Below are 13922 nucleotides of genomic sequence, written 5' to 3' on the forward strand. Positions count from 1 at the left end.
AGCTTCACATTCTTTCCACTGTCTCCCAACAACAGCCATACTGATTTCTCAGATGGCAAAATCACTCAATGGCTCTCATCCCGAAGTACTCCTCTATGGCTTCCTAGAACCCTAGGGATGAAACGGAATCCCCACTACCCACACACCCCAGTCCTTCCCACCCAAACAACTCCCCCAGTCTTTAAAAGTCCACACCTAAGGGTCTAGACCCTCCGCCCTTCCCTCACGTTCAACCGCCCAAGTTTCAGCTCCGCCCCAGATCCGGCCTTCTTACTTTTGATTGGTCTGACCTTACCGGCAGTCACGTTTCCATAAGTCAAAATGACGCCGTCACTCTGTCCCGCCCCCCACAGGAGAACCCGCCTTCCCGAGCTTGCTATTCGTCTGTCTGGGAGAGGCGTTCCTAACCAGTGTAAAGAGCCCTCCGTGGCGTTGGTCCCCTTTCTGATGGTTGTTAGCCTTTCTCTCTCCTGGCTTCTCGAGCTGATTAAGTCAAGCAGGAGAGCCTGAAATGTGTGACTTTGGGACATCAACATAAAACCCAGGAAGTTTACACAGCTGGTAGTTCCTATTATGATTGCCGCTGCAATCATAATTGCAGGAGCGAAGTGCTCTGAGGGTGGTTGTGTGGTAGAATCACAACAGAAACCCGAGTTCAGCGGCTGCTTTTGCCCGGAGAATGGGGTAATGGCGCCATCTGGTGGACAAAGGAAGGAACTGTGGGAACCCAGCCCATCAAACGCTCACCCACACCATCCCCACCCTTCATGAGATCCCAAACAGAAGTCAAAGCCAATGATGCTTAACCAAAGCCTGAAACTTCCAACAACCAGAGTACTTGTGTGAAATTTATTTCTTCTTAAAACAGTTACTGCTTTTTATTTACTTCTTTTTACACCCACTAGGATCTATGAAGACAGAAACCTCTCTTGTTTGGAGCCCTTGCTCCTCCAACAGGAGGGTGGAGCCCACGGTAGGTGCTCAGTAAAAAATACGGGATGTTATTTACATCAACACTGCCCTCAGTCCAAGCCTGAGTCTCCCCCAAAAAGTAAAGATTATCTTAAGAACCAGGAGCTATGTTTACCCCCACACACACCCGCTTCTGAGTCAGAACCAGGACTCTAAGACCCTGCGTGGAGAAGTTCCTTGTTCTGACGGCTGATGTGGGATTCCCCTCTGCATGCTGTGATTACCATTAATGAATAAAGAAACTGCTTTGGACCTATAGCAGGGCAGAACTTAGCTAAGCGGAGAAAACTAAACTGAATGCTGGGAGGAAGAAGATGGAGTCAGGAGAAGTCATGGAGCCACCGGAAACAGACATGCCAAAATTTTGCTGGTAGACCACAATCTAGTGGTGATGCACAGATTAATGGAGATGGGTTAAATTAAGATGTAAGAGTTAGCCAGTAAGAAACTAGGGCTAATGGGCCAAGCAGTGATTTAAATAATGTGGCTTCTGTGTGATTATTTGGGGTCTGAGTTGCCGGGTGGCCAGGAAACAAACTAACGGCCTCCCCACAACAGGCAGCAGCTAGCCTCCGGCATAAGCCGCATTTCTGAAGTAGTGGGGGGTGGGGGAGTACAGTGAAGCCCAAAAGCTCCGTGGTCTCTGGGTACAAAGAGAGCAGGGTGACGACTGGCCGAGTATCCAGGAGCCCCCATGGTAGGACAGGAGGAATGGGGATTTGAACAGGAGATATGTAGCTGTGAATTAGGAACTGCTGGCAGGTTCATCCAAAGACTCCGTATTCCTCAACTGAAAATTCCTACGGTTGGTTGGTTGGTTGGTTGGTTGGTTGGTTGGTTGGTTTTAATGTGTATGGATGTTTTGCCTGCAAGAGTGTAGATACCACATAGGTGTATGTCTGGTGCCCACCCAAGTTGAGTAACTGGGGTTACAGATGGCTGTGGGTGCTGGGAACCAAACCTGGGTCCTCTGCAACAACTACTAAGCCATCTCCCAATGGGCACAATTTTTAGCATTTCTAAGAATGCTTATGATCTGTCCTGTCCTGTCCCTTTAAGAGAGAGAGGTAGCTGCTGCTGTGGCTCCTCTCTTCCCCTCCTTCGCTCTCTCTCCCTCCTCTTCTTCCCTTCCCCCTCCATAACCCACTAAATAAATATCCAACCTCACTCTGCATGTTGTGCCTATCCCTCTGTCTCTCACCTGCCACATGGCTCCCTTCCTGGGACCAGCCACCTTCAGAGACCTGCAGCATGGTCTCGTGGCTTGCCCATCCATGCCCTTCCATCTGTCTCTCCTCATGGACTGGCTGCCCCTTCAAGGTCTCTCACCTACCACGCGGCTCCCTGCCTGGGACTCATTGCCCCTCGTGGTCCACTGCAGCCGCTTGGGGAACTGCACTGGGACTGGCTGCTCTCAGGATCCGCAGCCTGCTGCCTGGCACCATTTCAGGGACCTGCGGCATGGTCTCGTGGCCCACTGCCTGCTGCAGCCACTTGGGGATCGGCAGCATTTTATTTAAACCCCCACTGGAGCTTTCATCTTTGCAGCATGAATCATCATTAAAAAGATCTTTTAAACAGAGATTGCCTGAGTTATTGATGGTGATGAGTACAAACACCCTGGGAACGACCTGCATGGTGTGGGGGTGGAGCCAGGAGAGTTTTCCTTCTCTCCACAGAGGAAGGAAAACTTACTGATTATCATCTAAGTTTCCCAGGTGTTAGGCAAGAAGTCTGATGCCAAAATGAGCTTTTCCCCTCCCATAATCCTGTGCCAACTCCTGAGCAAGAGCTGTGGTTTATGGCAGAGGAAATCCATTATGTTTTTGTTGGAGACAGGGTCTCTTATAGCCCAGACTAGCCTTAAACTCCCTACACAGCCAGATGACCTTGAATTTGTGAGCCTCCCTGGAGTTGTGATTGTAGGCATGCACTACATTGCTTGGTTTATATGGCTCTGGACCTAATGTTCTCATGCTTTTTGCAAAAGGCTGACACTGTGGGCATGAAACCCTGGGCCTTGGACATGATAGGCAGCTGCTTTACCACTGAGCCACACTCCCAGTCCCTCACTGGGGGGGAGTCTAGGCAGGGGCTCTGTCACTGAGCCACACCCCAGCCCCTCACTGGGGGATTCTAGGCAGGGGCTCTGTCACTGAGCCACACCCCAGCCTCTCACTGGGGGATTCTAGACAAGACTGTACCATACTACTGAGTCATGCCCCAGAAGCAGGAGAAGGAAGAAATGTAGAGGGATACGGGAAGGGAAAAAGGGGAAGAGGAAAAGAAAAAAAAATGGGAGCTGGAGAAACAGCGCAGCTGGTAAGAGGGCTGCCGTGCAAGCATGAAGACTGAGCTCCAATCCTCTCCCCTTTCCTATTTGAAGCAGGTCTTCCCATTTTTCCCAGGTTATCCTTGAACTCAAGATCCCCCACACTCAGCCTCACATACCTGGGATTACAGGTGTGCACTGTCAGGACCTGAGGTTACAGGTGTACACTGTCAGGACCTGAGGTTACAGGTGTACACTGTCAGGACCTGAGGTTACAGGTGTCACTGTCATGACCTGGGGTTACAGGTGTGCACTGTCGTGACCTGGGGTTACAGGTGTGCACTGTCGTGACCTGGGGTTACAGGTGTCACTGTCGTGACCTGAGGTTACAGGTGTGCACTGTCGTGACCTGGGGTTACAGGTGTCACTGTCGTGACCTGGGGTTACAGGTGTCACTGTCGTGACCTGGGGTTACAGGTGTCACTGTCAGGACCTGGGGTTACAGGTGTCACTGTCGTGACCTGGGGTTACAGGTGTACACTGTCAGGACCTGGGGTTACAGGTGTCACTGTCAGGACCTGGGGTTACAGGTGTGCACTGTCAGGACCTGGGGTTACAGGTGTCACTGTCAGGACCTGGGGTTACAGGTGTCACTGTCGTGACCTGGGGTTACAGGTGTCACTGTCAGGACCTGGGGTTACAGGTGTGCACTGTCAGGACCTGGGGTTACAGTGTGCACTGTCAGGACCTGGGGTTACAGGTGTCACTGTCAGGACCTGGGGTTACAGGTGTACACTGTCAGGACCTGGGGTTACAGGTGTCACTGTCAGGACCTGGGGTTACAGGTGTGCACTGTCAGGACCTGGGGTTACAGGTGTCACTGTCAGGACCTGGGGTTACAGGTGTCACTGTCGTGACCTGGGGTTACAGGTGTCACTGTCGTGACCTGGGGTTACAGTGTGCACTGTCAGGACCTGGGGTTACAGTGTGCACTGTCAGGACCTGGGGTTACAGTGTGCACTGTCAGGACCTGGGGTTACAGTGTGCACTGTTGGGACCTGGGGTTACAGTGTGTACTGTTGGGACCTGGGGTTACAGTGTGCACTGTCGTGACCTGGGGTTACAGGTGTCACTGTCAGGACCTGGGGTTACAGGTGTCACTGTCGTGACCTGGGGTTACAGTGTGCACTGTCGGGACCTGGGGTTACAGGTGTCACTGTCGGGACCTGGGGTTACAGTGTGCACTGTCGTGACCTGGGGTTACAGTGTGCACTGTCGGGACCTGGGGTTACAGGTGTCACTGTCGTGACCTGGGGTTACAGTGTGCACTGTCGGGACCTGGGGTTACAGTGTGCACTGTCGTGACCTGGGGTTACAGTGTGCACTGTCGGGACCTGGGGTTACAGTGTGCACTGTCGGGACCTGGGGTTACAGTGTGCACTGTCGGGACCTGGGGTTACAGTGTGCACTGTCGGGACCTGGGGTTACAGTGTGCACTGTCGGGACCTGGGGTTACAGTGTGCACTGTCGGGACCTGGGGTTACAGTGTGCACTGTTGGGACCTGGGGTTACAGTGTGCACTGTCGGGACATACATGTCATCCATTGCACTGCTTTCTCCAAAAGGCTGCTAACAATTTCTCCTCCACTAGGAATGTGTTGGAGCCTCTTCACCCCACCACAGATGAGGATGAGGGTGTCACCAATTCTTAAATAAATATAAAGAGGTAAGCAGTATCTTTTTGTACCTTTCTCTCTTTTCTAAAAAAAAAAAAAAAAAGAGGAAGAGAGGAGGTCTCATGTACTATGTCGGTGAGGATGCCCTTCGATCCATGACCCTCCTCTCCCCATCTCCCACGTACTAGGATTACAGACATTCACATTCACTACCACTTTGGGCTAAGTTAGTTTTTCTTTGTTTGGGTGGGTGGGTTGTTTGTTTTGTTGTTGTTGTTGTTGTTTGGAGTTTTGGTTTGGTTTGGTTTGGTTTTTCAAGACAGGGTTTCTTTGTACTGGAACTAACTCTGTAGACCAGACTGGCCTCAAACTCAGAGATCTGCCTGCCTGCCTCTACCTCCTGAGTTCTGAAGTTGAGGTTATTATGGTTAAGGCTATTGGTTCAATACCTAGGACCATAAAAACAAAACAAAAATTAAATTTTTTCTATTGTTGTGGCCTGAAGAGATGTCAAGATTACACACTTCTCTTGAAGAGGCTCTGGGTTTCAGTCCCAGCACCTACAGTCGGTGGCTCACAACCATCTGTAACTCCAGCTCAGGTGACCAGTGCTCTAACCGTGGACACCCTCACTCACATGCCCATACGCACAAACAGGAATCCACACAAACAGGCACATACACAAAATCAAAAAATATTTTTTAATTACCATCTGTCATGGTGCAGAGGCCTTTAATCCCAACACTTGGAAGGCAGGGGCAGGCAGATCTCTGAGTTTGAGGTAGGTAGTCTACATATGGAGTTTCAGGACAGCCAGGGCTATATAGAGAAAAAAAAAAAAAAAAAAAAAAAAAGGTTTAACTGATAAGTTATTCTGAAACCAGCCTTGCTACATAGCCAGTCCCAAGCTAGTCAGGCCTACATAATGAGACCCTTTCTCCCAAAAAACAAAAAACAAAAAAACATGATTGTTAGTTAAAGTTCTTCAAATGTCATGAGCCGTGTATGGTGGCTCCTTATTTGTGCCTGACTTACAGCCAGCATCACAAATTATCAGTTGTGCATGGAGTGAAACCAGGTTTCGACTATGACTCTGTTTCTGAATGGCTGCCTAGGAAATTAGCTCTTTGTACCTTGACCACCAATATATACAGACAAAAGGCTTGGGTCACTAAACAAACCCCAGAGAAAGAAATTCCTCTGGCCCTTGGCCTAGGCAACATTTATAATACACTTTGATCTGGTTTTAACTTCCTGCCCTTCCACTTATCATCAGGGTGACCCTGGAACTTGGTGACAGAGATGGTGTGACTGCTTCCTTCTTGAAATGTCTACTTCCCTTACCTTCTGTCATGGACACTGTCCTGGATGTCCTTCTGCTTCTGCTCCCCACCTCTCCCTCTCCCTCTTTCTCTCCCCCTCCTACCTCTCAGAGACAGAGGCAGAAACATCAGGAGCTCAAAAAAAAAAAAAAAAACTCAGCCGGTACAGTCAAGCTAGGCTGCCTGAGATTCTGCCTCAAAAACAAACAAGAGAACAAGGAGCCCTTGGGAGGCAGAGGCAGGAGGATCGCTATGAATTCAAAGCCATTAGGTTGATGCAGTGAGCATGCTACACAGGAATGCTCTGCCTCAAACAGAGAACAGCAGCCACGAAGCTCCTAAGAGCAAACTTGGAGTCAAGTCCTCGGTCCCCTCGCAGGAGGAGCAATCTCTCACGAAGTGCATTCTGTGAACCTGGCACCATATTGTCTCCAGACCCCAGGAGACTCAGTTCAGATTCTCTCCGTTTCTAGGATTAGACTCAAGGTGTTACTCAAAAGATGGTCAGTGTCCTGGCTAACAGAAGGGCCTTTCTGGTGCCCTTTCCTTCCCTCTGCCAGCCCCTGAAACAGGCACAGCTCACCAGGGCTTGGCACAGGTACCAGTACACAGTTCCACCAAGCAGGTCCCCACAGACCCAGGGCTCCAGCTCCCTCTGCTTCTCTTCTCCCCCTCGCCTGAGTCCAGGCTCTGTGCATCCTGCTGCCTCCTTAACACTCCCAAGTACACACCCTAGTATGCCCTAGTTCATACCAGCAAGCCCAACAAAAGCAGATTTTTTGAGACAGGCAGATCTCTGTGAGGTCAAGGCCAGCCTGATCTACAAGAGCTAGTTTCAGGACAGGCTCGAAAGCTACAGAAAAACCCTATCTCAAAACACCAAAAAAAAATAATAATAATAGAAAAAAAGCGGATTTTCTTCGTCACACCGGGGATGGCACAAGTACTCATCAGTTACTGGATGACTGAAATGATGTATGGTCCACCACCAAGTCATGTGGCTCTCCCCACTAGCTTTTCTCTCTCTCTCTCTCTCTGTGTGTGTGTGTGTGTGTGTGTGTGTGTGTGTGTGTGTGTGTGTGTGTGAGAGAGAGAGAGAGAGAGAGAGATTCCCTGGAAATGGAATGACAGGTGGGTACGAGACCCTGATGTGGGTGCCGTGAGCACTCAGGCCCTCTGGAGAGCCATATGTACCCTTCCTCACTGAGCCATCTCTCCATTCCCCACTTAGCATGACCTTCCTCACTGAGCCACTTCCATTCTAATCCCTCCACCTCGCACTACTTCCTTCCACCTGAACTGTGTGCATTCTTCAGTGGTTTCCCAGGATGTACTCTGGCCCTGGGAGACCATACCTCAGATCTGACCAGGCCTTTTCTGAGGGTCATCCCCAACATGAATAATATTCTTTAGTCGCTTCTCAGACCCTTACAGTGAATCCAAATGCCTCACCATTCCCAATAGCATGTGCTTCCCTTACTCTGGCTGTGCCCGATCACCCACAAAACTCTTCCTTTCTTGCTACACCTGAACACATTGAACATGCTTGGCCGACTCTGTTCCCATGGGGAGCCTGTAGAAATGCCAAAGAGAAGAACCTCAAGAAATCAGGAGCTTGGAACCTTAACATTAAGTTTGCAGAGCATGGCCCAGTGGTAGAACCCCTGCCTAGAATCCCCCAGTGAGGGGCTGGGGGCATGGCTCAGCGGTAAGAGTCCCTGCCTAGAATCCCCAGTGAGGGCCTGGGGCGTGGCTCAGTGGTAGAGCCCCTGCCTAGAATCCCCCAATGAGGGGCTGGGGGTGTGGCTCAGCGGTAAAGTGCTTACCTTCCATGCACAGGCCCTGAGTACCACCTGTAGCATGACAAAAAGTATCATTTACTTTTGAGCAGAGTAAACATAGATTTATTGAAGAAAAGCAAGAAAGCTTCCTGAAGAATAATGAGAGGCTCCATGGGAGGACACCCAAAATCATTTAGAGTGTAAGCAAAGAAGACAGGAAGACAGGCAGTCTGCCCTGATTTCCCCATGTGTTATGCAGAGGCATGGGAACAGGAGCCGGGCATGACAGAAGCTCCAGGAAAGCGCTCCGTGTGACCTGAAGTGATTGTGACCCTCAGCATTGAGTCCCTTCTCTCCAGAACGGAACAGCTATGGTCACCCATGCAAACCACATCACAGACAGGAGCTAACCTGAGGGAGTAGTGGTGATGACACTATGTGCCAGACATTCAGGGGCCAAAATCCAGTCCATTCATACAATTCCTGATCAACTCTGGGAGTCAGAAACCTTGCTACCATCTCCATATTGGAGAAACAGGCACAGAGTGGTTGAGGCACCAGCGAGGGCTGGGGTTCAGGCGCAGGCAGTTAGGCTCTGATTCTGACTCAGGACAAGAGGCACTACTGCCTGCCATTTCTCAGGCAGCAACGTCCAGTCTCCGAGTCCACTGAAAGCTTCCACATCTTAGCCTCTTGGCCTGTAGGGTTGAGCATCTTCAGACTTGGACCCAAGGGAATCTGCAGCCAGGCACAGTGGCTGTGAACTCATGCCATTTCAGTTCAAGGTTATCTTTGTCTAAAGAGTGAATTCAAGTTACACAAGATCCATCAAATATAAATACATACATACATATATTTTTTAAAGGTTCCTTTATTATGCTCCACCTACAGAAAGGAAGTCTATGCCGAAGCCTTGGGTCCCTCACCTAAGCAACTTCCTGAAAGGTTACACAATGTCCTCCCTGAGAAGACACAAAGCTGGGCCGAGATCCAAGTCTTGGTAATTCCAGAAAACCACAAAGACAGATGACTTGGTCTTCTGTGCCCTTCCCGATAAGGAAGTTTCTGTCTTCTGCCCCCTCCCCCAAATCTCACAATCTGAGCAAAGGCCACATCGCTGTCCCACCCTTGCCCAAAGAGGAAGCTGAGACTGAGGTCCTCTATGACAAGTCCAGAAAGTCCCGCCCAGGTGTGAAGCAAGCCCTTCCTGCCACCACCCTGCCCAGATGATAAAACTCCACAGGTCCAGGGCCTGACTCATACACAGCCCAGAAGGCTGTCCGCTATGTCTGACATGTTGTTTGCCTGGACTCTCCTTGGCCTCCTGGGCCTGGGCACCTCCTGCAATTTCGTGGTGCCCCGCAGCGAGTGGAAGGCCCGGCCATCTGAGTGCTCCCGGCGCCTACAGCACCCGGTTCGCTATGTGGTGATCTCACACACGGCAGGCAGCACCTGCAGCAGCCCGGCCTCCTGTGAGCAGCAGGCCCGCAACGTGCAGGATTACCACATGAGCAACCTGGACTGGTGCGACGTGGCCTACAAGTGAGTACAGGGTGGGTGGGAGGAGGACGACCTCACTGTTCCAACTCCTGATGCTGGATCTGTGTCTCCCTGTGGGAAGAGGCAGGCTTTGCCTCACACACACCAAGGTGTCACCCCTATAGGCTCATAAGGAAACAGTTTCCTAAAAGCCCAGACCTTGCCAGGACAATATCAGGATGACTGAGCTTTGCACCAAGCCCTGGGATCAGTGGGCATATTTGCTGCCAGAGACCCAGGGCAGGGGACTACATAGGGAAATTGTTGCCCTGGGCTCAACTTCCTTTTCTGCAAAGGCCAATGGGATTGGGGCCCCTAATACCAAACAGCTGGGAAACTGGCTAACATATGGTCCCAAATCTATGAGCAAATGTCTTCAATGTGCCAGAGTTCCAGATGGGGCCATTGCTAGGAACGTATCACTATAGTCCTGTGTGCATAAAGACAGAAAAAGATGCGTTCAGGATGGAAATAGAATGCACAGAAAAAGGACTTCTAGATGGCTCAGCAAGTAAAGGTACTTGCCAGCGAGCCTAACATCCTGAGTTCTAACCCGGGTAGGAGAGAACAGACTACTGATGGACCAATGGTTGCTCTGACGTCCACACACACACGTTTTAACAGAGAGGAAATAGGCTGGCCTGTGCTAGTCATGGAGATGCCTGTAATCCCAGCACTCAGGAGTCTAGGAGGATTACTACGAGTTGAAGGACAGCCCAGGCTTCATAACAAGATCCTATCTCCAAAAAGGGGTGGAGGCAGGGTAGGCAAGGGTAACAGAATCCAGATCCCCAGGTGAGGGATGGCTTCCTGTGGCTTTGATGTGGCTCTAGGGGAGACAGAGGGAAGCTGGGGATGGGGGTGCAGCACAGAGGCAAGAGCTAGAAGATTCTGTCAAAGACCAGGTCTGAGGCAGGGACCCCAAAGGTCATGGTGAAGACAGAGGTCAGACAATACCCACAGAAGGTTCTGGGTTGGGGAGAGGCATAGACTAGCCCAAGTGTTAGTAGGCTCCCTCTGGCTGACCACCAGAGAGCTGGGGCTGCACGGATGGGCCCTGGGGGACACACCCATCAGTCACACGGGCTTCTTTTCAGTGTCACAGACTATACTACACCTGAGTCTGTTTCCAACAGGAGCATTTGAATCCTGTGACTCCTATACGCTAAGAGCCAAATCCTGTGACTCCCATACGCTAAGAGCCAAATCCTGTGACTCCTATACGCTAAGAGCCAAACTGCCTGCAGAATTTACTGGAAATGCTGGTTCCCAGCCTACCCGACTGCTCTGCCAAAACCAAAGGGTCAGATGCCTGGGGGTGTCCCCAGGACTTTCCACCTGAGATTTTAATCATTCTAAGGCTCCAACATCAAAGCTGCTGCTGGGAATTGAAGTGAGAACTAGGGAAGACTGACCTAGGGCCACAGTCTTACAGAAAAACAAAATCACATTATATGAACTTTACTTTCTTTGCCTGTAAATGGAGGTTTGGGTTGTTTTGGTTTTTTTTTTTTTTTGGGGTGGGGGGTTCTGTATGTGCCTGAGTGTAAGTCTGTGTACCAGTGTGTACAAGAGCCCTCATGGGTCAGAAGAGGATACTGGATCCCCTGGAAGTTGGAGTACAGGTTGTGAGCCACCATATGGGCGCTGGGAATCAAACCGGGTCTTCTATAAGCACAGCAAGCACCCTTAACCACTGAGGCAGCTTTTGACTGTGCCCATCATGATGGTGGCTGAGGTTCACAGGCATCCCTGTAAAACCACAGCACCTCCACCCCAGCGCGGTGCTGCCAATGTGGCTAGGGCATCGCAGTGCAAAGGGGATGCAGGAGTCAGCCAATGGCTCACCTCTACCCTGCTGCTGGTGGTCTGGTGTCTTCCGAAAGTGAGACAGGGCTTTTGTCCCTGTGCAGGAGACAGGCTCTGCCTCACATACACAAAGTGTCCCCCTACTCTTCCATAAGAGAATCCTTCACCAAGGCTGGCACCTTGCCAGGACACTAGGTTGACTGAGCCTAGCCCTGGATCCCCATGTCCCCTCTGGATCCCATCTCCTCCGAGGCAGGCTGTGAGCTGGCTTCCTAGGTGGCAGACAGGCTGGGACTCCTAGTTCCATCATCCTGGGCTTCATCAGCACCTCAGAGGCTGAATCCTCCAGCATCCAACCAACTCCAGGCGGCTGCCCCAACTCCAAGGTGTCCTGGGGACGGGGCGTCCTCCATTGAGACTTGGTCAGTGAGTGAAACTCACAGATCTACTGTGCTAGAATTGGAGACCTCCAAAGACACAGAAGTAGCCTCTGCCCTTGAGTCCACAATTCTGATAACCGAGAACCCTAAGAACCAAGGCAGGCTGGAACAAGAACAAACTAATTTGAAAACTCTCTTTTATTCACACTTATTTACTTAGCTGAGGTGGGCACATGGAACAACTCGGCGTGGAGGTCAGAGGGCAACCTGCAGGTGTCGGTCAGTCTGCTCCTGTCTGACATTAGTCTCAGAGACAGAACTCGGTTGCCGAGCTTGGCAAAGGGCCTGTACTGGATAAGCCATCCCACTGGCCCAACGGCAGACTTCTGAGGGGCAGGGCCGCTGAGGCTGTGACTTTGTGCGAGTAAGTGGCACAAAGTGGGTCCCTGGTTATCAATTTGGGCTGTGGGAAGGCAGTAGTGCCAACCCCAGGGGCTTGATGGAGAGCAAGGTGAATTCAGAGGCTTGGAGAAACAATGAATTCCAACCTTACCCACACAATTGGGTTTGTAGTGTGGATAACAATAAGATTTGTGTCACCTTAGATGCTGGCCCTACCTACCTCTTTAATTCTATGTAAAATAGGGGTGGCAACTCACCAGCTGCTACAAAGATGAGGAAAAAGTGTTAAGTATTTACACAGCTGTGCTTGGCAAGAAACGGGGTACCATAAATGGGTGCAGCTGCCTGAGTATTGGAGAAGATGACTGAAGGATGTTGGGGGAAGCCCCCCACCCTTATCAAGCTCTGCCCCTCCTCCACAGCTTCCTCATTGGAGAGGATGGTCACGTGTATGAAGGCCGAGGCTGGAACATCAAGGGTGACCACACAGGGCCCACCTGGAACCCCATTTCTATCGGCATCACCTTCATGGGCAACTATATGGGTAAGCAGCCAGCGCCCTGGGCTGGGGGTGGTGTGGGGAGAAGGGAATCACAGGCTCTGCCACCTATATGCTCATGACCTCATTTTTCTCTTTGGATAATGGGGCCATTGGGGCCCTATGCTGTAAGGGTGGGAGGACACAAGTGTGGTACTAAACGGCTATAATCCCAACACTCCTCAGCTGGAAACAGAAGATTGTGAGTTTGATGTCAGCCTAGACCATAGAATAAGATCCTGTCTCAAAAACAAAAAAGCAAAAAAAAAAAAAACAGGGCTACAACTATAGCTTGGTTGGTAGAGTCCCTGACTACCATGCACACGGCCCTGGGCTCAACTTCAAGCACCACACTGACCGCATGGGATGCACACATTCATCCCAACACTGGGGGCAGTAGAAAATCAGTTCAAGCCGATCCTTCTCAGCTACACAGGGAGTCCCAGGCCAGCCTGGGATAGGGACTGTCTCCAATCAACCAGTTAATTCCTGAGGCACCAAAGATATGTTTAATAGATGACAGCTTTTTGTGTGGGCCGGACCCTGGGGCCTGTGAGCAGAGACAGTTGGGGCCAAGCAGCAACACAGCAGGTGATGCTTGCTATGGTCTCCTCCAGGCTGGGCTGGCTCCCTATGGTGGTTGATCAAAAGTTAACTATTTCACCCGCCACGGCCCTATGGGAATGAGGAAACTGAGGCAGAGGGCAGCTCACAACCATCCCTTACCTCTCTGCCCTTCAGAGATGCCCCAGTCTAACTCCCTGTATCTTGCCCTCCCCTTGCAGAGCGGGTACCCCCAAAGCGGGCCCTCCGTGCTGCCTTGAATCTTCTGGAATGTGGGGTGGCTCAGGGCTTCCTGAGATCCAACTATGAGGTCAAAGGACACCGAGATGTGCAGAGCACACTCTCCCCAGGGGACCAGCTCTATGAAGTCATCCAACACTGGAAGAACTACCGCGAGTAAGGCCGCTGTAGCCGCCACTCTGGAATCCCTTCTGCCACCTGCTCCCTCCCCGCCCCTCTGTCCTCACAGTGACCCCACCAATAAAGAAATAGCATCAGCCATGCTCCTGTGACACATGACCCAATGCTGAATGAATCAAGAGCCCAGAGACCCTGGCTCAGAAGCAACATCACAGCTTAGAACCTAGAGATCTCAAGTAAGAGCCCAGGAATCAACACCAAGCAGGCCCCGGATCACCCACAGCAGTTCAAAAGAACCAGACAATGT

The 13922-nt window shown here is 51.0% G+C and overlaps 2 protein-coding genes across 4 annotated transcripts in view; both read left to right on the forward strand.

Moving 5' to 3' along the window:
* The window catches only part of LOC130867260 (MHC class I-like protein MILL2), a 40102-nt gene extending 37615 nt beyond the window's left edge, over positions 1-2487 (forward strand). For 2 of the 3 annotated variants that reach the window (XR_009056445.1, XR_009056447.1), the window contains one exon: positions 906-2473. The gene's annotated coding sequence lies outside the window, so the exon portion shown is untranslated. Of the gene's footprint in view, positions 1-905 lie in introns of all 3 variants that reach the window. The other variant, XR_009056443.1, reaches the window with a different exon arrangement.
* A 6755-nt stretch (positions 2488-9242) lies between these two features.
* On the forward strand, positions 9243-13752 carry Pglyrp1 (peptidoglycan recognition protein 1). The gene is made up of 3 exons (XM_057762661.1): positions 9243-9565; positions 12576-12697; positions 13477-13752. The coding sequence occupies exons 1-3, from the start codon at positions 9309-9311 to the stop codon at positions 13653-13655; spliced, it is 558 nt and encodes a 185-aa protein (XP_057618644.1). The 5' UTR covers positions 9243-9308; the 3' UTR covers positions 13656-13752.
* The last annotated feature ends 170 nt before the right edge of the window (positions 13753-13922 follow it).

The sequence above is a fragment of the Chionomys nivalis genome, chromosome 2 (genome assembly GCF_950005125.1).
Source record: "Chionomys nivalis chromosome 2, mChiNiv1.1, whole genome shotgun sequence".
Taxonomy (NCBI): Eukaryota; Metazoa; Chordata; class Mammalia; order Rodentia; family Cricetidae; genus Chionomys; species Chionomys nivalis.